The sequence below is a fragment of the Carassius gibelio genome, chromosome B13, assembly GCF_023724105.1.
Source record: "Carassius gibelio isolate Cgi1373 ecotype wild population from Czech Republic chromosome B13, carGib1.2-hapl.c, whole genome shotgun sequence".
Classification (NCBI taxonomy): domain Eukaryota; kingdom Metazoa; phylum Chordata; class Actinopteri; order Cypriniformes; family Cyprinidae; genus Carassius; species Carassius gibelio.
This window is the reverse complement of record NC_068408.1, coordinates 14,894,046-14,918,847: the sequence shown is the minus strand read 5'-3', so window position 1 is coordinate 14,918,847 and position 24,802 is coordinate 14,894,046. Positions and strand designations below refer to the sequence as shown.

The following is a 24,802-nucleotide window of genomic DNA, read 5'->3' as shown; positions in this document are numbered from 1 at the left end:
CTATATAACAACATGAAGTCAATGACCGCTCTTAACATTGATTGGAAAAACAATAACATTCAAAAACAATTTGATTCCAAAGGCCAACTTCACATATCGGTGCACATCTTCAAACATCAACACTCTCACTGAGCGATTAAACCTTAAATGTAAGGCCAGCTGACTATTAAACATACAGCAATGCAGGAAATATGGTAGAACATGAGAAGTAACACTGGAACTCTAATAAACACACAGTGATGCATGCTGTTGTAACCTTAGATAAATATACAATTCTAATTGTCATCCAAAGTTTCTGATATCCATGCTCTGTGAGTGTGAACGGGACTGTTTTCATCTTATATTAGTTATTTTTATGACCTGTCTGTATATGTGTACTGTCGGCAAACAGCTTTTTCCCTCTTCGTTCAATGGTTTGTTGTATCTAAGGGCCTACATTTGAGCATTCACCGGGGCTAATGAGGCAAATCTGTTTTTCGACAGACTTGGCCATCGTCCACTGTTCTGATCATCCCTGCCAGCTCCTAGGTGCCGGCTGCGATGCTTTCTGCACCGTTCTAGTCCTTCGCTTACTTGCAAGACCCCCTGCCGACACCAATTCTAGGGTACCCACTATTACCTGACTCTGCTGAACAAAGGAAATGAGAGCTTCTGTTAATCTTATGAGGGTGATGCAACTTTTTTTATTGGTTTATTTTGCATGTCTCTTTTGACCCACCCATTTCAGGTCTTGGAGTTTGTACTAATGAGCTGATGACCTTAATCAGGTATGTTTGAACCGAGGCATGCAAAATGTGCAGTGTTGGATGTGCTCCGGAAATGTGATTGGGAATGATGGCAATATACTACCTACGGAGCAGTTGTGGAACAGCTCCACCTTCAGTTTGCCCACCAGACACATACCTACAGTTTCACAGAGCCAAGTGCCACTTGAAAAGCCAGAACAGCCCAGTCAATAACTTGTTTTTGGGTCCCTCCACGCTAGGATAGTGTGAATGACATGGCTGTCAGCCTTCACAGTGCATGTTCAACATTTTGTTGTATTGTGATGGCATTGTGTTCATATAGTTGTACATTTATTCAGTCTGCATCTGAGGTTGTTCCTGTTTTTAATCTGAATTATCTTCAAAGAGAGCCTCAGGAACACAATGTTATTGTACACTGTAGTACAGCTAAAAAGGTTGAGGCACACCAGAGCACTTGATGTGACTGCTCTATTTTTACAATATAGGTCTAATGGGGTACATTTTTAAATTAGTTATTTTTCATTCAGGAGACACTAATTTTATAGATTCCACCTGGAGCAGCCTCAGGTTAATTGGTTTACTCAGAAGCACAATCCTGAGACAGGATTTCTCCAACTTTGTTTAAGAGCTTTAGGTTGTCAATTCAGATAATCCACTGTAACACCTGAACTCTTTGATAAGTCTTTTACTTAATAGGGTTTGTCTGAGGACATTAGTAATGGTTACACAGAAAGATTTACTGTTCTCCTCCTCAGAAAGAAAAAAAAACATCCTTCTTGTCAATTACAAAACATGAGAAAGTACAAAATACATCATGGTAACAAAGACTTTTTTCATTCGGTCACCCAAAAAGGAAAATGGTGTTATTTATTCACCCTAATGATGACCATTATGAATTTATTTCTTTTTTCTGCAGAACACAAACTATTTTGCAGAACACCGTGAATCAAACAACACTGTATAGATAAAAAATGATCAAAATATAAAGTCATACATGTTTGGAACAGCATGAGGGTGAGTAAATGACAACACATTTTCATGTTTGGGTGTACTAACATACAGCATATTTTTAAACATTTCTAGAGTCTTCCTTAATTATAACAGAGTAATTAAAAGTAAACATTACAAATTTCAAATGTATTCATTTCACACCAACAGTTTAAGGAACGGGATGCGATTTTTAGACAGTGTACTTTTCTTCCCCTTGTCTTTGAGATTTGTGATAGTGTGTGTAACTATTGTACAGTTCATTGAACACTTCCTTGACACCCATTTGAAGGGTGGTGTTCAAAAACTTAATGTCTCGTTCAACACAGTGGTCCAGGATACAGTATATGCCTTCTGTTAGATGTGTCTTAACTTCTGGCTGAAGCGTCACCTAGAAAATCAGAAGGAAACTCATAGTGAGTACACAATGACAACAATTATCTGCAATGTGATTGTTCAGTAACAGAGTCTCAGGCCAGTTAGAGGTCAAAAACATTTCACACTTATTGACCAAAACAACTGGTTCTCAAACCACACTGGACAATGTGTTTCTCCTTTCAAACACAACCTCTGGTCTGTTAGAATACCATTACTGCCAGGAGATCAGGACATCGGATCAGTCCCAGTGCATCAACTCTCCAGCTATACTTGTGTGGTTTAAGATTTATGACACTGAGAAGATTCTTCTAGAATATTCTAGCAAACATTGGCAGGCAGTTCACAAGAGCAGAAAATACATTTTCAGGAAGCATTTGAGTAGAATTGGCATGGGCATGTTGCAGATAAAAACTGATAATGACTAGTGCCTCACCCTCTGCAGTTCACTGACATATTGGGCAACAATGAATGAAGACAGGACTGTGAAATCTTCAGCAGTATTGGCAATATGAGTGTACATCCTCTCCACCAGCATGGCACACTTCAGAAGACACTCTTTGTCTTTCTCAGAAGCTGAAAAAAGAGAGCGAGATCACAAAGTAATTGTAATATTTTAATTAGCACTGTTAACGCATGTGATTAATTATGCTTAATGCCATTGGTGCATTTAATTAAAATCTAATAATGAACTATTTCAAAAAACTTAGCATGACCTCCATAAGACACTTGTGTAAAACTTTTAGATGGGGGTGTGTATATCTATTTACATTTTATGTTTAATATTCCAAATTACTTAGGGCACCTTTAATTGAAACATAACAGGTTAGTAAAATCACTAAAAATACCATTTGTATAAGAATTCTCTTATTCTCACCAAGGCTGCATTCATTTGATCGATTTATTTTCTACAATACTACTACAATTGAAAATAAATGTTTTGTAGAAATTATTCTAATATGCTGATATGGTGCTCAAGAAATATTTTGGTAACACTTTACTTAAAGCCTTTATGTATAATGCATTATAAATGTAGTTTTAATGCATTAATTATGCCTTTTAATGCATTGAACAATTTCATGAATAATTGTTACCACAGTTGATACATTAAAACACTTATCAATTCAGTGTTACACTATGCATTTTAAATGTGGTTATAGTTTTTACAACAATATATAATTTATTACATTCCACATTATGAATAATTATAATGCATTATACACTTTAATAAAACTTTATAATGTATTACAGATAAAGGCTTTAAGTGTTCCCAAGATATTTCTTATGATTATTAATGTTCTGTAATGTTAATGTTCTGCATTATATATGAAAACCATGCTAAATTTCTTTTTAGGATTATATGTTGAATAGGAAGTTCAAAAGAACAGCATTTATTTGAAATGTGATCATTTACACATGCAGCAATGTAAAATACAATACAGAACTGTGACTTTTGATAAAATAAATGGATCTTTTAGAATAAATATATAATAATAAAAATCCTACCAAACTTTTTAATGGTAGTGTACCCTTGTCTGGTACATGCAAATATTGCCAAAACCATTAATGACACATTTTGTTCTCCTTCTTTAAAAAGAAACAGATGTTGTTAACCACCAATCGTTCATTTTAAATACATTTTTGATTCTAAATTGGAATCCTGGTTAAATCTTTTCAAAGCCAGATTATCTGTGGGACAGATAAGAGTGAGCATCAAATTCATGTTTTAAGAAAGCACCATTAGATGATTAATAAGACTAAAATTGACTCACATCTAAATACATTTCAGTTCTGACCAAACTTTGATGTCAAATATGAAAGTCTGAGAAATGAAGAAATCAAATTCAACCTTCTTTCTTCACTGCATTTTTTTCTCCTTCACTTCACTTTGAAATTCAATCCACAGAGCCACAGTCTGCAAGCGTCTGTCTCTGCACACGGCTCAGTGATGTGCTTGTCTCATTAGGTGAATCATACTTCAAATAACATCTGCTTTCTGCACAATAAATGAATTCTGTGCAACTTGTAGATGGGAAAATATCAGGAGACATATGGCTCTATTGATACTCAATAAATGACTCATTGGTTGATAACAAGACACTTTTCATTTCAAACTTCAAATGTAATTACTTGCCAGCATCAGGTACTTTCCTTTTTTTTCCCATCCACTATACAGCCATCAATACTGCAGACATGCTGACAAGAAAGGCCTCTGAATTCATCAATGTTAAATTTGTTTGCTTGCACAGAACTCTTACGTATAAGGTTACAACAATGGGATGAATAGAATATTTAAAAAATTCATCATTTTTACACAACTATAAAATCATTTATCGATTAAATAGGATTTATGCAACAGCGAGTGAAAATATTTCTCAATATTATATACATATACACACTGCTGTTCAAACACTGGGACAACTTTCTGAAAGAAATTAATATTTTAGCCATCAAGAATGCATTCACTTTTTTTCAATAGTGACAATAAATACAAGTTTTGTGTTTTGCGTATGTGTGATTCCTTAGAATTGTACATAATTTTAAAATGTAAACACTTCTGAACGTGGCTGATATAGGTATGCTTACCTCTTTCAGAGTCACCCCGCTGTCTGCCTTCATGCATGACTGATGAAACCAAGCGATAGAAGCAATTCAGGAAGGTGGGAGAAGCCTTTAACATCACCTGCAAACATTTAAAGCTTTCAAAACTGGTGCACAGCTGGGCTCAGTGTAAAATCCAGAATCTTTTATGTTTAACCAATGAATACAAGAACATTTGACCCTGAATCAATTTAACATTTTGATAGGAGACTGATGTATTAGTTGAACCCTAGCAACAACAATGTAAACAAGATGATTGTAACGATTCTAGCGATTGGTGTTTTATCACTTTTTATTTGGCCATTAAGTTTTCTAAAAAAACGTATCCAGTTGTTTTGACATGACCATGTAAAGTTTCAAGTATGAGAGCATTAAAGAGATATTTTACCCCCAAACTGGTTGAACTGTCCATTTAAAGGCTTGCTACCAGCAACTGTCTAGTTACCAACATTCCAAAAAAACACAAAAGAAGAATCTCACACAGCTTTGGAACAACATGAGGATGAGTAAATTAGGACAGAGCTTTCATTTTGTCAGTGAACTACAGGTCTTGATCATTTAAAAATAGACTTTTACAGCATTTTATTCCTAACGTGTGCTCTAATTTAACAAAATAAAGCCTGAAACATGAGGTCATGTTGAGATGGTACCAAGTCTCCTACTTTCACTGGCAAAGCAACCTGTACAACCTTGAAGTATTACACAGTTCCAATATTCCTTAACTAACAGGCTCCTTTCCCCTCAGGATTTGTGCCAGCTTCTCAGACTACATTCTAGTTTTCACTCATATGAAGTTCAAATTAAATGCCTCTCTAGGGCACTGCAATATTCACTCCTAACATCAAGCAGCATTAGCCTCTAATACACCTATTTGCATAAACCTATGGAAACATCAGCATTATTCAAAGCATCTCAGAGAACTAATTTACCAATTTGCCTTAATGTAACATATTTACCATGACTGTTTTTAAAGTGCACAATAAGAGCAAATTACTGTATTTTACTTAAAACAACAAAAAAAGTCTGAACAATGCTTTTCATCTCAAGAAATGCCATGTCATACTGTATTTACTAATGGATATATTATGAGTTTACTAACTGATATAATGTATTCTTTATCCATGCTTTGAGATTGATTTCCCCTCTGCCAGACGCAGTACGTGACGGTGTGTTCATAAAACAAAACCCTGAAAGCCACATTAATAAAATATTTTCCCAGCACAAGTGCAGATAAACAGATAGCAGAGACCCGTCTTTAAATAACTGATAGCATCTGGCACAGTTTCTACCTCCATGGCCTCTGGCTGATTTGTTAAGTCAATTTATAACATATAAGGATATAATTCAAACTTGAAAGAATACAACAATAAAATGTGTACCTTTTATCAAATTTATGTGTACCTTTAATCAAGTTTAAGCTCCTATCTGTCTCTCCCTCCAGTCCCAAGACACTCACCTGAGGGTAGCAGTAGATAGTTGCAAACAAGGCTTCATGAACAGCCTCAAAAGCAGCATGGTAGTCCTCCATGGAATGACTGTCGAGAGGCACAAACTGCAGTGCACCCAGGACCACAATGACATGGTGTGGGCTGGAGATCTTTGCTTCACTCTGCCGGAGCAGGACGGTCAAAGTCTCGAGAGCTGGTAACGTCAACGCACGGGTCAGAGAAGGGATCTTGCTGGACTCCTTTATGACAAACTAAAAACAAATGAAATTTTATATTAATGTCTCTCAATATCCAGAAAAAAAACAAATGTGAGAAGAAAGAGACCATAGTGCTATTAGACTCAAATTGTGGGTCTGTTAAGATTTATGTTTTTGAATGAAGGCTAAAATTTGGCTGAAACAAAATTTTTGATACAGTATAACCAAAATATTGTGAAATATTTTTATATAAAATTTATTTTAAAAGTTATTTATTCTTGTGATTGCAAAGTTGAATTTTCAGCATCATCCCTCCAAGTCTTCGGTGCTACATGATCCTTCAGAAATCATTCTAATATGCTGATTTGCTGCTCAAGATGAAAAAAAATCCAGGATGCTTTTATGAAAAGAAAGTTCAAAGAATTGCATTTATTTGAAATAGAAATCTCTTAGAAACCAGGCTGACATTTACCAGAAATCCTGCAGACATCTTTAAATGTAGCACAATATCAGTTCACTTTCTAACATATTGCCCTTCAACTGCAGAGCAACCAATCAGTGTTATATAATATTAATCACAAAAGTGACGATTACAGAGCTTGTTCTTTATTTGTGTACTAGTATAGCTGTGTGTCCAGCACAAGGTTAACAAAGCTTCTGGTCGCTGTGGTGAACTCTGCTAGCAGCAGCTCTAGAATGTAAAGTTCTGACACTGAGAAGAAAAGTGCAGTGATAAAAGTAACCTGACAGGCACACAGTCCTTCTCTGAGTGAACTGAAGACTTTGAAACCTGACTTTTCCAGCCAGATGAATTTTATGCTAAATCAAGACAACAGAGAGTCAGGCCGGTGGGTGAGGTATGTGATAGGTTTTACAAAGCTAGCTGCATGGTGGTTTTCACTGCCAGCCAACTCTCTAAGCACCCTTAAAAGAACGTTAAAGGCTCGATAGAAGCAAAGTTTTATAGTATTTATTGCATAATGTCCCACAGCTTTTATTTAAATGAACACTCCACTTAAAAAAAATAAAAAAAATAAAGGCTCATTTTCCAACTCCCCTAGTGTTGAGTTTTACCATTTTCAAATCCATTCAGCTGATCTTCGGGTCTGGTGGTAGCACTTTTAGCTTAGCTTAGCATTGATCATTGAATCTGATTAGACTGTTAGCATCTCGCTCAAAAAATGATCAAAGAGTTACTATATTTTTCCTATTAAAAAGTTGACTCTTCTGTATTTACATCATGTACTAAGACCGATGGAAAATAAAAAGTTTTTCAGCGATTTTCCTGGCTGATATGGCTAGGAACTATACTCTAATTCCGGGCGTAATAATCAAGGAACTTTGCTGCCATACCATGGGTGCAGCAGGCGCAATGATATTACATGATGTAACTACAGAAGAGTAAAGTTTTTAATAGGAAAAATATAGAAACTCTTTGGGCATTTTTGAGCGAGATGCTAACGGTCTAATCAGATTCAATTATCAATGCTAAGCTAAGCGTGCTACAACCAGACCCAGAGATCGGCTGAATGGATCAAAATCAACTGTTTAATTCCAGGGGAGTTGGAAAATTAGCAAAATTTCAAAAGTGCAGTGTTCCTTTAAGCAAGAACTCCAGGAGATAATTTAGAAAGGAAGTAAACAGTGGCACACAATTGAAGAGTTTAAAAGTGGAAACATGAGCCTCATGTTTTTTTGTTAAAGCACTTCTTCCTTGTGTGTCAATTAAACTGTATGGTTATCTAGGTTTAATAATGTTTTTCATTGTTCTGGATTGTTCCTGGGTATACCGACTTTAATATTGTTAAAGGGTTTTTGGAAGGCAATGCTTCCCTCAATTTGTCTATCAATTGTTAAATCCCAAACCTTCAATGTACAAAGATTATGAATAAGTTTACACAAAAAGTAGGATATCGTGATATTTTTCTCTTAAAAAGACAACTGAATTAAAAAGAGACTAGTACAACAGAAATGCATGTGTGATTAATCTTATTTAGGAAAGAAAAAAATAACATAAAATGGGAAACAAATTGAAAACAGGTATTGAAATACGTACAATGAGAGTAGATATGATTTGTGGGGTGATGAGCCAAAAAGCCTTCGAGCAGTGCTCTGGAAACTGACAACAGGCAAGCAGCTTTATAAAAGTTACAGTGGACAGAACCTCCTGTGAAAGAAAAAAACAGAAAACATCAGAATCATCAGGCACAATACAAATATGCTTAGAAACTAGTATACTTTGAGAAAGAAAAGATATATGGATTTTGTTAACTTAATCTTTTTATGTCTGCTTCAATCATCCAGAATAAAGACACAAAACAAATCTGGTGACAGACTTAAAGATATAAGACTTAAGGCTGTCATTCAATTAATAATGGTTAATCATTACTAGTTAATTTTTAATAAAAGAAAACTTAATAATAGACCTTTATGTGATTATTAGTTTCAGCAATTTGTTTGAACGACATTTACAGCTTGATTTATGCAACATTCCAGACCAGACAGATTCTATTTCGTAGATTGCATCAAAAAGCAAACAATGAACTATTCTATGCAATAATTCAATAATAAAACAACTTTCCAAACTCATTATTGATCTGTACATACATTAAGATGTTTTTGTCCTCTTACCTGAAATCCTCCACTGGTGTTTCACTTTAAGTCAATTTCATAATATAAAGAATGCAAAGTCCTGTCTGGTTTTTAATCCCTAATCAATTTACAAATGGTGTCATTGACTAATGAATGGGCACTAGGGACTTTTTAATCTATTCTGTAGATTAAAAAAAAACCTGAATAAATGTGTTACGCCTGTAAACAAATTAATGGCATTATTTAATAAATTCATTGCATTTATTAACCATTACACTACATTATTCCACATAACAATAAACCCTACGACACTACAAGAATCTTACAGTGCAGTGGCCTCCTTCAATCTTTGCTGGCACAAGTCCCTCTCTGAGCATCAGCAGTAATAGATGGAACTGCTCTTGAGAACAGCTGGACATCAGCTGATTAAGAAGCTCTTTTACTGGCCCCTCCAGCTCCTTCACGTCTGACAACGACAACCACGTTCCTGAAGAAATGATTGACAGACGGTTTACAGAACAGGCAGAGGGTGCACAAAATTTGGGGTATCAATTTACTCAAGTCAAGCCAATGTTTTGAAAAGTTTTTGGATACTGTACCTGACAGCAGCGCATGGATACTCTGCAAAATCTTAATGTGAAGTTCTTCAAGACCTTTCGCTTTGGTCTTTTCCGCAGCCATGTAGAATGCAGAGAGATAGTGAATTGATGAAATGAGGAAGTCCATAGGCCGTGGTGCCGGGCTGAGTTCCTTTAAGATCTGCTGGCAGAAGCTCCGGTAGAACACCATGTGGGAGATTTTCTCCTGCCCATCATTTTCAGAGATTGAGGCTCTTGCTAGTTCACACCTGATCATGACTGTTACCATTTCAACAGAAAAGGACTGAATCTGTCTACTTCCCTTGCGTATCAGCATAGCCTGTATGGCTGGCTCCATGACAGAAGTGGACTTCTTTAACAAATGAGTCAAAGTCTTATCCAGCTGTTTGTTCTTGCCAAAACTTGTCATCATTTCTTTGCAAAGCGTGCTTAAAGTAACCAGATGGAGTTGTAGTGAGCAGAGATCCCCTGCATCTACGGCCAGAACTCCTGCAGTGAGGTTACTTTCAACCATGAAGGAGGTAAACTTCTCCATATTGAGGCACATGCTGCTCCTCCTGTCGATTATGAGCTGAATTAGGTACTGAATGAATACTTGAACTGACTGAAGGAAAGACAACCAGATCAGGCCATCCAGACCCTTGAAAAGCCCCTTGCTGCTCCGAGAAAAGAGGGAAGTCATAGTTGCCTCTAAGACATCACTTCCATGCACAACTTTCAGGATCATTTGAGAGTTTTTAACCGTCAGGAGTGAAGCCATAACATTGAAAAGCTCTTTGAGCAATCCAATAAATGCAGAGTCATCGATGCTTTCATCACACTGAACACAAGTCGTCAGCGTGAACAAAGTCAGAAAAAGTTCTGAATAGTCTTCAGAGGACATTGCATTTCCATTCAGGACACTTGTGACTTTAAGCAGCTGCTGTAATCCATCTACCTGTGTTTTAGATAGAGTTATGAAAGAGCTCATTTTGACAGAGTCTAACATCTCCTGGCTGATGGCTTTCAGTCTCATCATGTTTGTTTCTTCATCTTCAACTCCAACCATTTTCACACAAGGTTTGAAAAATGAAGGACTGACCAACTGACCGTGTGATGAGCCAAGCGGTCCGAATAATGCCTTGATTATGCACTTTATCACTGCAGAGAACATCTCAGGGAGCTCCCAAAGAACAGGACTCTCGAGTAACTGCCTGGATATTAAGGAGACAGAGATCCCAGTGTTCTCCAAATTGCTTCCTGAGGCATCCAAACTCTGAAGCAAAGACTTCAACATGCATTCTGCAAAAACAGATGTGTCATTTGGTCCAAGATATGGGGCAATTAATGGAAGGTTGGTGGTAACAAGAAACCAGTGGGCTGCCATATATGTGTTGGCATTAACAGTACAAAATTGAAAGTCCCAGATCTGGTTGGTGTCAAGCATCATTGTAAGTTCTTGCTGTTTCAGAATAAACTGAGCCATTTTCTGCATCTCTAATGCACCTGATGTTTCAGTAGATGGTTTGAGCAAGCATACCTTCAGCTTGTGGAGCGCAAGACGATTCTGTAATAATTTACTCAATGGACTGTCCATGTCCCTTAATGTCAGGGCTTTGTCCACTAAAGCGCCACTCTGTGAGGCAGCCGGTGATGTGTACTTAGAACAATGAATCTGGAAGAGCGTATCCACCTCAACCCAAGTATAAGTAAGCAGAAGGATCACCTCTTGGACCTTCTCCATCCAAGGACCTTCGCTGACAAGGTTCTTCTTCAAAAGGTCTTCAACGACCTTCAGCATCTCCATCATAAGATTCTGAGTCTTCTTCACGATTGGCACTGGGGTGCTGTTGTCTAGGGTCTTAAAACTGAAGAGTACAGCATAGAGGAGCGAACACAAAGAAAACAATTTCAGTGCCAAATCCGATGCTTCATCTTGGATGTGAGGGAGAAGATAGCGCTGCATCTTTTTTAAAATGAGCCAACAGATCTCGAGATTTTGGCTGGGAGGATTGTCTAGCAAACACTGACTCAGGGCCTTTTGTATCATTTCAGGCAACAACGGTGGTCTCAGTTCATCCGCTGCAGGCCAACACACTACTTCAAGCAGCTCTTCTATAAGTTTAGGCAGCTGTCGGAGTTTGGCATAAGTTTGCAAGACGACAGACACGAGCGCTTCTCTGGCTTTCTTAACGCGTACTTCCATGTTGTCTCCATCAACCCACACAGCTGAAAGGAGCTCATCTAAATCTGGCTCCAGGATATGGTGATTCAGTGCAAGCAGAGCTCTGAGACAGCGGTACCAAGCTGGGATGCCCATCTGGGCATTGTTAAATAATAGGCGCGCCAGTTTCCTGTAGAAATTCAATTGCACCTGTCCATGTTGTATTCTGTCCGCAGCCACATTATAGATATCACCAGCCAAACAGGAGTTCAAGAGGTTCTCAAGAGTGAGTAAAGCAAGACCCCAGTTCAATGCACTAAATCTCTCATCTATATCCAGTTCATCTGTGAACCCCAAAGCAGTAATGAGCTTAGCCATGAGGTGGAAGATCACTTGCTTGTTTTCTCCCCCTTTACAAAATGAATCTAGGGCGAATTTAAATAGCAGAGTGAGAGAGTTTGATTTAACGGCATAAAATAAAGCCTCTTCCTCTTCGTTAGTTCCTTGGACATTTAATTTTAAAAGGATCATATTGATAGGGCCTTGCAAGCCCTTTCCCGCATGGCTCTTTTTGGCCCCAGCTTTATCCTCCAATGGTAAAACTTCTTCCTTGTATGACATCAAATGATCAGGGATGAAGAGCGCTGACTGAAGAACAGCATCCACTTTGTTTCGGATTTCCTTGCTCAGATGTTGGCGAATCTTGACATCATCCTTCTCGGTCCATACTCTAGTGTTCAGCAAGTGTCTGAGCAGGAGAAGAGGATGAAGGAGGTGTGCTGTAACCTGGGAAAAGACTCGGTTGGAGTTTGCTTGCTGTTTCTGCACTGTTAGATAGGTGCTGAGAACAAGGAGGAGAACCTCAAAGACTTTGAGAGAGAGAGGCTCGTCACTTTTCTGCTGCCTGAGATGTATGCTGGACAAGCCACAGAGTCGACTCAAGAGATCCACTAACAACTCATACTTAGCAGTGTAGGTCACAGAAAGCACTGGGGAGGTCAAGATGCCATGGCAACAGCTCAGAATGGTGTGGAAACTGACAGATTTGAATCCAGAAGAACAGTCCAATATCCTGTCGTTGATAATCTAGGATAAAATAAAACAAATGATGAAAGCAGTGTTGACATTTACATAGATTTTCAACATTAACATTTTTTTTTTTTGAAAATAATACAGAGTATAAAATTTTCATAATATTTTGAGAATTCTTTAGGTTTTAGTTATTATTATTATTTCGTTATAGAAAAAGTGTGCAAACTTGAGCTTCACTTTTCCTTTTAGTGTTATTTGAAAATCATATTCTTTCTAAAACTTTTTTTTTTTTTTTTTTTTTACATTTACCATATTGTTGTGGTGTTTTTTTGTCTTCATCATATTTGAATCAATGGCATGTTTTAGTTAAAGTCTTTCAAAAGTAGGGGTGCACAATATATATCGGCCAATGATTAATGCGCATCGTTAACTGACAAGATGTGCAAATCCAAGCTGATAAAGAACGTGGATTTGCACAGCTTGTCAGTTAACCACGGCTCCGTGTAGTAACAGCTGCTCTATGTGAAATCACGCACCTTATGGATTTACCTCTGATTAGAAAACCGGCTTTACTGACGAGATGCGCATTAATCATCGGCCAATATATATCATGCACCCCTATTCAAAATCTTTAGAATATGTATTGTATTTTGTTAACGCTGACAAAAAAAGAAAGAAAATCTTTACAAATATTCAATCAATATTGATGAAATTAAAATAACTAAATTAAAGAGACTTACAAATGCAAATAATACAAGCAGAAATTAAATCTTTATATATATCCTAGAGCACATTTGAGCCCAAGTGAAATTATTGCAAAACTGAAGTACTGGTAAATACCTGCGCTAGTGTGAGACGAAGGCTAATGGTTTTTCCCTGACTCAACACATTATGAAGCTTCCTGCTGTGAAGGATATCATCTAGGTAGGTCCATAAACCCTCCACCACCTCAGAGGGTACATCCACTTTCTTATTGTAAAAGCCAGTGAGGGCATGACTTGTCCAGTCAAACAGAACCTTTGATACGGAAAGAGGCATTAACATTTGAAAAATATTACTTTATAAAATATTCCAGTAAATTTGCTAGATATATCCAGTTAAAAAGTAAACTTTTATAGTCTCAAAAATTACACACAGTCTATATCAGATAAATTACCTGCTCTTTATTAGGAAGAAGGCACTGTGTTGATATCCATGCAAATCGAGCAAGTTTTAGTTTGTCTGGCCAGGGTGTGCGAGAGTTTTTCAGTTTCAGATGGATGCCGGAGTAAATGGCAGCCATTTCTAAATTTTTCTGTGTCTAAAAGAAACAAAAACAGAGATTATCATGCTATCTTTACACATATTAAGACCAATTAAATATTAAAAGAAGGTTGACATTAGAGGTAGACCAATACATACAATAGATACATACAATTGACAGACAATTCTTTTAATCAATATTCACAACTTAATCAGTCATCCAATAAATTACAGTTTTTCATAGCATATGAAGAACATAACCCAACAACCGTATTTACTGGTATTATAACTTATTTTATACATAGTTTGAATAAATTAGTAAACTTTCAAAATAACAGCCATGACGTTCTTTGGTGAAAAATCTGTAGTATTGAAGATGAAAATCTAGCACTACTATACACTGTAATGCTATAAACAACATTAACAATAACTTAATTATAATTATTTATTCTTAATGGAAAAAAAGTAATTTATAATAAAAATTATAGTGTTTTTGAACCATACTATAGTAAAATACTAGAATTAATTTGTTGTGGTAATTCTATAGTTGCTGTGGTAATATAACAACGATAGTTAACGATATAACGATATAAACAAATTACGTCACCGAATACTGTACTAGGTTTTCTACAACTGTAGGATATATTATACTACAATAAACTACAGTTTATTGAAGTAAAAACTAAAGTATATCATAGTATATTTGGCAGTTTATCAGTTCACTATAGTTTATACAGTATGCTGTAGCATTCATTACCAAAGTGTTTTAAGTACTATAATATATAGTGTATAATACACTTTACTTTATGGTTCAAAAACACTATAAATCACGAAAGTATTTTTTTCATGAGGGTTATTATTATTACATAGTTAATTATGCAAACACATCTAAATAAACTAGTCTTTAATATACATATCCATTTTCCAAGACAAAAGTCACATAAAAAAATGCTAAAGTAAACTCTCTCTGTTTGAAAATCATTTTAAACTCACCAGCAGATGTCTGACAGTCTCTAGCGAATCACATCGCGAAACAAACTCAAATAGTGTGCTAGATTTTAATGATCAAAACGAACCGTAGTATAACAAGTGTTTGCGAAGGCATTTTATATATGTATCTATTATATAGAGATTAGCTATCTAAAATACTTACAATCTCATCACACACGTGCTGTCGCTGCGGCAGCGGAATCTGCAGAGACCTCTAACCTCTTCACTTTAACACTAGACAGTAATAATCGAGAACGAGCATCAATACTTGGGGATGGATTAAGCATATAAAACTGGTTCCTTGTATTGAGAAAAAAAAACAGATATGTGGATTGTCACATATCTATTGTCAGTAATGTTTAGAACGTCGTCTTGCTAACATGTAGGAAATGTTATCCTACGTTAGCAAGACGACGCACCTTGTGACCAAAGTAACCATGATATTACAGTAAACTACACATAATAATGAAATAATGTCTGAAATTCGACATGTCAGTTACCCTTAATAGGACTGAATGATGAACAGAAATCAAATAAACATATAAAACACTTGTTTAACAAGTGGTTGGTTGATTAAACTTTTTGACTTGTCGTGTCTGAGAAAGGTTTCGCCAGAGAACATAGAACTGAATAAGTAGACTCCTCATTAGCCGCGATGTTTGCAGGTCCGCCATATTGGAAAGGTCAACATCAAACCGTAACATATGTGCAACAGGCACCATTTTTACAACATTGGGTTAACATAAACGCTGACCAGTTTCTGACCATACTGTAATAGATATAAATGAAAACATAAAACTGAGTTCAACGTTTTTTTTTCAACAAAAAAAGGGTATAATACAACACGTATCCGGTTTATTTTTTAGTTTTAAAAATAAATAAATCTAGCAATCTGTACGAATTTATACTATTATACTATATTTAATTTGCTTATAAATCATAATAAATATTAAATAACGATATTAAAACAGATTTACTTAAAAACGAGTTGACCTTTCAAAGATGGCGGCGCTATTGACCAGACCAATGCGACATCTCCTTGTTAACATCTATGACAGAGATCGTCCATTGGTGTATCAGCGCTTCGCTTCCTCAAAAGTCAAGGGATCAGTGGGGGTCACCTTTTTATTCCAGTTTTATTTTAAAACACTCCAAATGCCAATTTTCTGTCACTGGAACTATAACAGATTTTTTGTTTAGTAAAGTCCGTCAGATGTCGTGCAGCAGGTTTTTGTGACAGGGCGCTGCCGGTGAATGCGCTGGGCGTGTGTTAAGATAAGGCAAAAAAGGGCTGGATGGGAAAACTGTCAGGAACAGATAATGCTCAGTAACCGTCGACCCCGGCCTGCAATAACTCAGTCTTTTTAACGAGAGCCCAGTGCCATGCGGTCGAGAGTGTGTCCAGATACTCCAATGTTTACAGCACCGCTCGATACATTGGTCATCTGACTTTATACAGTAAGTTTCGACGGATAATGATTAGGTGAGACTCCTAAACTTCGTTTTGCTCGTCTTCTCCAAATGTACGGGACAATGTTGCGAATGACAAGGTTTACTGTAGGGAAACTGCAGCAGAGTAACATCACCTGCTGTCGGTCAGATACATTTTATAATTTGTCAAATCGGACCTCAAGAACACCGTGGAAAAGACAAGTGTGCAAGAACGGATCGTTTGATGTCCTTGTGATGCCCGTCTATAAGGGAAAGAGCATTTCCTGGCTCTCTTGTCTCAGAACCGGAGCGTTGTTTCTGCCCAAAAGAGTGTGGACACACTCCAGACACACGGTTGCTCTCTATAGCACATCCACGGACTCCAAACAAACCGCGAAGTCCGTGTTAAATCAGGAGAGTAAAGTAAAAACCTCAGAAAACTCGTTACGTGTTCCCTCGGATGATGTCAAAAAGATGCTACAGCTGGCGTATCCTCAGCGATGGAGACTGACAGGCAAGTCGAACTATGCTCATGTTCATTATTTAGTGGTATTGAAGGCACTTGGTTGGTTTTGATTTTTTTTTTCTGAGATCAATCCAGCTGTTGAGTTTAACATCCCTTACAAAAATGCACAATAATACCTTTACAAAGATAATATTGAATATCATATTATATACGGTTGCACTTTATAGGCAATATAGCTGTTAACCTAATGTTAGTCACAAGTGTCAAAATTTTAGTTATTAGAGCTACTGTGTAAATGTTGTAAATATATATTTTTAAATGAAATCAAAGAAAATTGCAAATTAAATATCCACTTGTGCAAATGTAACTTTTTGCAAATGACCTTCTGATTGTCCCCATAGCTGCCGTGGGTTTTTTGGTGATCGCCAGCTCTGTCACCATGTCTGCACCATTTTTTCTGGGAAAAGTGATCGACACCATCTACACTAGCCCCCCGGAGGACTTCACCTCCTCCCTTACCTCCCTGTGTATCATGCTAACAGGGGTCTTCCTCTGCGGGGGCGCTGCAAATGCTGCTCGAGTCTACCTCATGCAAATCTCAGGTGAAGTCTTGAGGCAGATCATGTAAAACAGTAAAGATAGTTCAAAGTTCATTAGGGAATTGTTTTGTGGTTTATACTATGATTAAAAAGTTTTTTTTTTTTTTTTATAATAAAAAAAAAAAAGAAATTAATACTTTTATTCAACAAGGAATAAAAATTGAAATCAAAATTTAAAGATAAAGATATTTATGTTTCAAATAAATGCTGCCGTTTCCTGATCACAATTTCCACAAAAATGATTAAGCAGCTCAACTGTTTTCAACACTGATAATACAAAGAAATGTTTCTTGAGCAGCAAATTGGAATATTAGAATGATTTCTGAAGGACAATGAAAATTCAGCTTTGCCATAATGGGAATAAATTACATTTTTAAATATTTTCAAATGAAAACTTATTTTAGTTTGTATGAATATTTCACAATATTACAGTTTTACTGCAGTCTTGGTAAGGTTCTTATGAACCTTTAAATGTGTACATATTGTTTTATTTAAATTTTTTTATGAGGTCTAGTTTAGTCTTCTTAAATCCATTAATAAGAAGAATTTGATCTGATTCACTGTGTTGACCAGCATGTATTTCTGTGCTTGCTCTCTAATAAGCCTTTCTGGACTTTCACAGGGCAGCAGATTGTGCGAAAGTTGCGCGAATCTCTTTTCTCCTCGATTCTGAAGCAGGAGGTGGGATTCTTTGATAAGACCCGAACCGGTGAGCTCATTAACCGCCTTTCAGCAGACACAGCCATCGTTGGGAAGTGCCTCACTGACAACCTGTCTGATGGGCTGCGTTCCCTCGCCCAGGCAGGGGCCGGAGTTGGCATGATGGTGAGAAGCTTGAGATACAGTAGTTTGACATATTAGCAGCTAGTTCCCTTTACGGACATCACATTTAACCACACTTTCTAAAGAAAATTCTGAAGAAAATGTGGAAGGTGCTCATGCGAAACTACCCGCCACAACGTCTGACTTCTATTACTTCCTGATCGGTTTCTAAAAAATGAAAAGACAGTAGAATGCAGTGATTCTAATGTGACACTTTGATTTCTTATAATGGTTCCTGGTGGAACTGTGAGTTTACAGTCGCGCTTGAGTTTTAAAATGTGTCTACATTTATCACTATTTTCCATTTCTTTTCCTCAGTTATACGTGTCACCTAGTCTGGCAGCTTTTGTCCTGATGGTTGTTCCTCCTATTGCCTTCCTGGCTGTAATTTTCGGTAGATTTTTACGATCCATATCGAGACGCACACAGGATGCGTTGGCAGAGGCTACACAGGTAAGAGGTCATGTTTCCCTTTTATGGGGCTTTATTGCATGTTTTATTGCAGACATGGAAGTAAGCCTTGGACAGTTATAATTTGATTGCTGTATTCATTGCTCTATTGTAAGCATAAAGATGCCAAGTAGCCAAGGGAACCTTACTCTGTAGCTGCTCTGCATCTCCTAGTTGGCAGAAGAGAGGATCAGCAATATACGGACAGTCCGGGCCTTTGGAAAAGAGCTGACGGAGGTGCAGAAGTACTCGGAAAAGGTTGATTATATTTTTGAACTGGCTAAGAAAGAGGCTGTGCTTTCTGCTGGATTCTATGGAGTGGTGAGATACTTTATATTTAAGTTGTGTGCATGATTATAGATAATGGTTATCATAAGTCAGTTTAAGATCATTTGTCTTGTAAAGTAGCTCTCTACTGCTGCTCTGAGGTTTTCGTTTCTTTCACAGACAGGACTGAGTGGAAATGTCATCATCCTGAGTGTGCTGTATAAGGGAGGTCTGTTGATGGCCAGTGAGGCCATGACTGTTGGGCAGCTCTCCTCTTTCCTGATGTATGCCTTCTGGGTGGGCATCAGCATTGCAGGTGAGGATGTGAGGATATACAGTACTGGTCAATAGTTTGGGGTCAGTATGTTTTTTTTTGTTTGTTTTTTTTGGTGAGGGGGTTAATACTTTCATTCAGCTAGGCAATTTCAAAATTACAGTAATCATTTCTTCGTAATATTTTATAACATTTATAACATATATTTTTATTTTTTTGCAGTTTCCATGAAAACATTAAGCAACAGATGTTTTAAATGTTAGGGATGTCACATGAGGAAATGTTCAGGTTGATATATAATACCAAACCAATATTACTGGTAACACCGGGCTTAGGACGCTTTCACTTTCACCTTTGTGAATGTGCGATCTTGGTTTCACAGTTTGCATGAAAAGATTATCGTTTATTCAACTTACCTCTTTAGATCTTCCACTTTTCTAAGACACTGAAAGTACAATGACAAACTAGATTATGTAACATTTATTAAGAGTGGAAAAAAAGGCTTGGCATGGCCTAATGCTTTATTATATAACGACTCGATAACACAAAGTCTTAGATTAGCAAACACTGTAGAACTAAATAAATAAAAACACAAATAGAAAAAGCCTCCCACTATGTAGCATAACATCAGGTAAACAGCAAAAGTCAACGTGGTTTTTAAAGTTAAAGCTAAGTTGGCTGTAGGTGCCAGTGCTTGCACATGTTCATCTCCTCTGGTTTAAGGAGCAGTCTTTTACTTTACTTTTACCTTACGCTTGGAAATCCCCTACCAACATTAATCTCATTTTACATCAGTTTGTTTTTTTAAATCATTAAATGAAATATGACTCCTGCTGCTCTGTGCTGTGACTGATTTCTGAAGGATCTTGTTACACTGAAGACTGGAGAAATGGCTGCTGAAAATTCAGCTTCCTCATCACAGGAATGTGTTTTAAAACATATCAAAATTGAAAAACATTCTTTTAAATTATCATAATATACTACTAGTTTACTGTATCAAATATTTTTTATTTTAAAGTATTTTGATCAAATCATAATGATACTGTTAATAAAAAAAAAAAAAACTTACTGACCCCAAATACTTCAACAGTATTTTGTGCTCCTTGACATGTATTAGGACTCGAATGTTTTTTCTAATAACTTTTCAGTTCAGTCTTATCCTGGGCTTCATTTTCCGTTTCAACATTAGCAGGTTTTAAAATTCACTTGATTTAGGTTATCTGGTCTCAAGGCATGCTTTATCATTTTTGTAGTCAGTGTGCAACATGAGAGCAGGCAAAGAATAGGTTTCTTTCAACACGGTTCTTTTGGGATTTCCCAACAAAACCACTATTGTGGGGCTCTCACAGTGGGCCTTATTCACAGGTAGAAACCCGTCCAGCTGTAATTTTTGTCCTGTGAAGAAGTTTTTAAAGCACAACTTGTCATTTTTCTGTGGATTCATTTAAGGTTTCAGCTCATTCTACTCCGAGTTGATGAAGGGGCTTGGTGCAGGGACTCGACTATGGGAACTCGTGGACCGAAAGCCTGAATTTCCTCTCAATGGTAAATTGAACTACCTAAAATAATGCCTAAATTGCACATTAGTTCCTAAGAAAATCTGTTTAGCTTTTTTATATGTGAACTGCAGTGCCGTAATTATTTTTTCTTTTTCTTTTTTTAGAGGGGCTTGTGTTAAAACCAGAGCAATTCAAAGGAGAACTGGAGTTTCGTAATGTGTGTTTTGCTTACCCAACAAGGAAGGATTCCCCCATCTTCCAGGATCTGAGTCTGTTTGTGCCGGCGGGGACAGTGATGGCAGTAGTGGGATCCAGTGGTACAGGCAAATCCACACTGGTGTCACTGCTGCTCCGGCTCTATGATCCTGATTCAGGTGAGAGCTGAAAGTAAGAATATAATGGAAAATCTTAATGCATGTACATTGATATCCCAGATATAACAGCAGTGAAAATGTATAGTTAAATTCATAGTTTTGATTTAAATGCAGGCGTGGTCAATGTTGATGGCCATGATATACGAGACTTGAATCCTTACTGGCTGAGGAGTCACATCGGTACTGTAAGCCAAGTAAGAAACGCCACCAGCACAAAGAAAATCAGCGAGAAAATCTCCTGCCTTCATCTGACTCATTTCTGTGTGTTAATTTGTTTGTTTCAGGAGCCAGTCCTTTTCTCCTGCTCTATTGCTGAGAACATTGCTTATGGGGCAGCAGACGCAAGTCGGGTCACAATAGAGGACATCTACAGGGCAGCGCAGATAGCCAACGCTCATGACTTTATCCAGGAATTTCCTAAGGGCTATGATACGGTGGTAGGAGAGAAGGGGGTATTGCTGTCAGGTATGAACAAACCTCTGATACGTCAGTAAAATTCATGTCTGAAACAGGACTAAATTGTCCGTTTATAATTCACCCGACAATTTATACATAACTACATTGATTTTTTGGAACAGGTGGACAAAAACAAAGAGTTGCAATAGCACGAGCCCTGCTGAAGGTAATCTGTCCTCGAGAGTATTTTATTGAAATTAACATATTTGTTTATTCATTAAAGAAACATTAAATCTATGTTCTCATGATTTTCACAGAATCCAAAGATACTGTTATTGGATGAAGCTACAAGGTGAGATGCTGTTTGAATACTTTTAGAGTCTTAGAAGGACAAGTCAAAGTCTCGCCTATATGTTATTTTATTAATAGTACTATACTGTACGATCTTTACATGTCAACATTGTTGTTATGTTTCTGAACCGAAAAACTGAAGTTAAAATCTACAAGGCTTGCAATCAAACCTGTTAACTTTTTAAAAATTAATTTATCTTAAGATCTACAATGCCATTTACTTTAACGTTTTATAAACTTTAAAATTAACGTTATTTTATGTTTGAAATCTTTTGAAATCCACATTTTCAAACCACACAATGCACATCTTTCTAGAGAAATGATATAATGAGAATAACTGACTGTATAATGAGATTTGCTCTGGTGTCTGTTTCAGTGCTCTGGATGCAGAGAATGAGTTCCTGGTACAGGAGGCATTAGAGCGGCTGATGGACGGCCGCACCGTGTTGATCATCGCTCACCGTCTCTCCACCATCCAGAGCGCAGACGCCGTGGCTGTGCTGGACCAGCACCGTGTGATGGAGATCGGCAGCCACGCCAAGCTCCTTGCCAACGACCAGGGGCTCTTCCGGAAGCTGATGGAGAAGCAGGCCTTCCTGCAGGCCGAGCAGAAACACGCTCTCTTCAAATAGGAGTCGTTTAAAGACAACAAAGAGAGCGCACACATTCAAACATGTTTAAAGGCATTTCATATGTTTTATTGTGCACTCCGAAATGACTTAGATTGAAATGTAGCTATTTATCATAAACTGCCAAGTAACTGGAAACCAGTTGTATACTGATCATTGTTAATTACAATGGCAGACAGTCACAGCTGTATGCTGTGGACCTGATTTAATACTCATCCGAGTTGCGAAAAACACTGCTTTTTAAATTGTTTTATGCTTTCACAGCCCAAGAAAAACATGAATATTTAAAAAAAAAAACTGTTGAAAGGAATATGAAGGTGATTTAAAATATGAGTTACTCAATGCTACTGCTATTACACCATGTGCATAATTATTAGGCACGTTGATATTCTGATGGTATTTTTTTTCCAAGCACATTTTACCAATTCCAAATCATATCAATCTTATTGTCTGCTATTAATTTAGTATTTAATCATTTATAAGCGATATATAATTGTCTATGAAGGCTGGAAGTGAAAAAGTCCTTATATTCAGGTGTGCAGAATTATTAGGCGAGATTTCTTTTACAGATAAAATTAACATTTATCTTCCAGAATCTGGCAGGGAGTTTTAGGAGCTAATTTTTATTCCATATCCTATTCTGAGAAGTCTGTCTTGCAGTATTGACTAAACATTAGCTCCTTGTAAGCCTATAAAAATGAGTCTTGATGTATTTAACAATACTTCAGCATGTTATTCTTATTAAGTGAGGGTCATTGTTTAGGATTTTTTTTTTACCCAAGCAAAGTCTCTGAGAACCTGACACCTTATAACCCTGGAGACTCAAGTAAGGTTGCAGTTCTGGAAAATAGAAACTAAACGTTTTCTGATGGTTTTACACCTAATTCTTCACATTCATTTCTTAAATCTTTTGCAGTTAACGTGTCTTTTCTTCTCCACTTTTTTCTGACCCTGCTGATCCAGTAAGCGTTTTGCGGTCCACTGGTCATGTTTTAACTTTGCTATTTCTGTATTGCATTCGCTTTGAATATTTCTCATGGGGATTTAATATTTTATTTAATATAATTCTGCACACCTGAATATAAGGAGTTTTTTTCTCTGGCAGCCTTCATGAACAATTATATATCACTTATAAATGATTAAATACTAAATTAATAGTAGTTATTAAGATTAATGTGGTTTGGAATTGGTCAAATGTGCTTGGAAAAAAATATAATCAGAATAATAATTATGCATTCGATATATTACTTGTGATAAATCATGTCAGTCCTTTATTAAGGAAAGGGTGATAATCAGTTTATTGAAGTGTACCTAGGGTAAACGGTAAACTTGCATTTGATTCACTGGGAACATTTACACAAGAATGATTTATGAAAACTTAAATGAATTTCATCTACACAAATTCTTTCTGTACAAGTAATATTTATGATGAAGTATTTTGTGAGGGTGATGACACAATGGTGCTTCTGTCATTTCTTATCATCTTTGGTAATGACACAGATGTCAGTAAATCGTGCCTCGGTCATAAAAACTGCAAAGCTTTTACTGGGATGTATTCCATCTTCAGTAACAGTGCCATTGTTATTTGTCAGTAATGAAGATACTGTTTTAGAAGGAGCATCTATATGAACAATTGTAAAAGAAAAAAGGATAGATATAATTATCTCAGCTTTATTTGAGAAAAGACACTATAACAGAGATATTTTAATGTAACTTTTACTCAATATATATTTATATATATATAAATCATTTGGATAAGAGGAAATCTATTCAGAACTTTAGAAAAAATGTATATGTAGTGTGGTAACTTATTAGGTTTCAGGTTTGTGAAATGTATATGTTTGTCTGTTTATTTTCTATTGTTTTATCTGCACTCTTAATAAATTGCATTGAAACATAGATTACTTTAAAACTTTACCCTGTCCACATCCCTTCTATTGAGAACATAAATAATTTTAGTTGCCAAAAGAGGGTGCTGTTGACGATTGAAAATAAATTACTAGCTATTATGGAAACCTAGAGAGTGATAGTGATAGTTAAACCAAGAGGTAAAACAGAATTGGATCTACAATGCAGAGTACTCTTAATGCAAGTGACTTACTGCTGTAATCTATAGGCTGTCTCAAAAAGTTACGGTCACTACATTGGTAAATTGTAAATGGTGAAGTGGTTAGATTAATTGCCCTTATGTCCCTCTCTTAAGTCCAGAAACGGATTCACCAGCTCTGATAAATCTGAAGCAGGGAGATTGTAGCTCTGACTGTTGATTTGTAAGCAGCTTACCCTCAGTGA

The 24,802-nt window shown here is 36.7% G+C and overlaps 2 protein-coding genes across 4 annotated transcripts; one reads left to right on the top strand and one right to left on the bottom strand.

Annotated features, from left to right (window-relative positions):
- Positions 1-1,415: 1,415 nt before the first annotated feature.
- Positions 1,416-21,129, bottom strand: urb2 (URB2 ribosome biogenesis homolog). 3 transcript variants are annotated; one of them, XM_052573482.1, is made up of 11 exons: positions 20,993-21,129; positions 15,116-15,186; positions 13,877-14,020; positions 13,561-13,737; positions 9,546-12,774; positions 9,273-9,433; positions 8,411-8,521; positions 6,166-6,408; positions 4,695-4,791; positions 2,545-2,684; positions 1,416-2,124 (listed from the first exon to the last, which is right to left on the bottom strand). In XM_052573482.1, the coding sequence occupies exons 3-11, from the start codon at positions 14,000-14,002 to the stop codon at positions 1,927-1,929; spliced, it is 4,482 nt and encodes a 1,493-aa protein (XP_052429442.1). In that variant the 5' UTR covers positions 14,003-14,020; positions 15,116-15,186; positions 20,993-21,129; the 3' UTR covers positions 1,416-1,926. The 3 variants fall into 3 exon arrangements, with proteins under 3 accessions (XP_052429442.1, XP_052429443.1, XP_052429444.1); XM_052573483.1 differs by lacking the exon at positions 20,993-21,129 and adding an exon at positions 15,453-15,649; XM_052573484.1 differs by lacking the exon at positions 15,116-15,186 and having other exon boundaries at positions 20,993-21,128.
- abcb10 (ATP-binding cassette, sub-family B (MDR/TAP), member 10) lies at positions 16,020-23,939 on the top strand. The gene is made up of 13 exons (XM_052573485.1): positions 16,020-16,897; positions 17,251-17,451; positions 18,071-18,273; positions 18,589-18,723; positions 18,895-19,041; positions 19,168-19,303; positions 20,711-20,806; positions 20,925-21,134; positions 21,249-21,328; positions 21,419-21,599; positions 21,713-21,756; positions 21,848-21,882; positions 22,258-23,939. The coding sequence occupies exons 1-13, from the start codon at positions 16,474-16,476 to the stop codon at positions 22,511-22,513; spliced, it is 2,148 nt and encodes a 715-aa protein (XP_052429445.1). The 5' UTR covers positions 16,020-16,473; the 3' UTR covers positions 22,514-23,939.
- Positions 23,940-24,802: the final 863 nt, after the last annotated feature.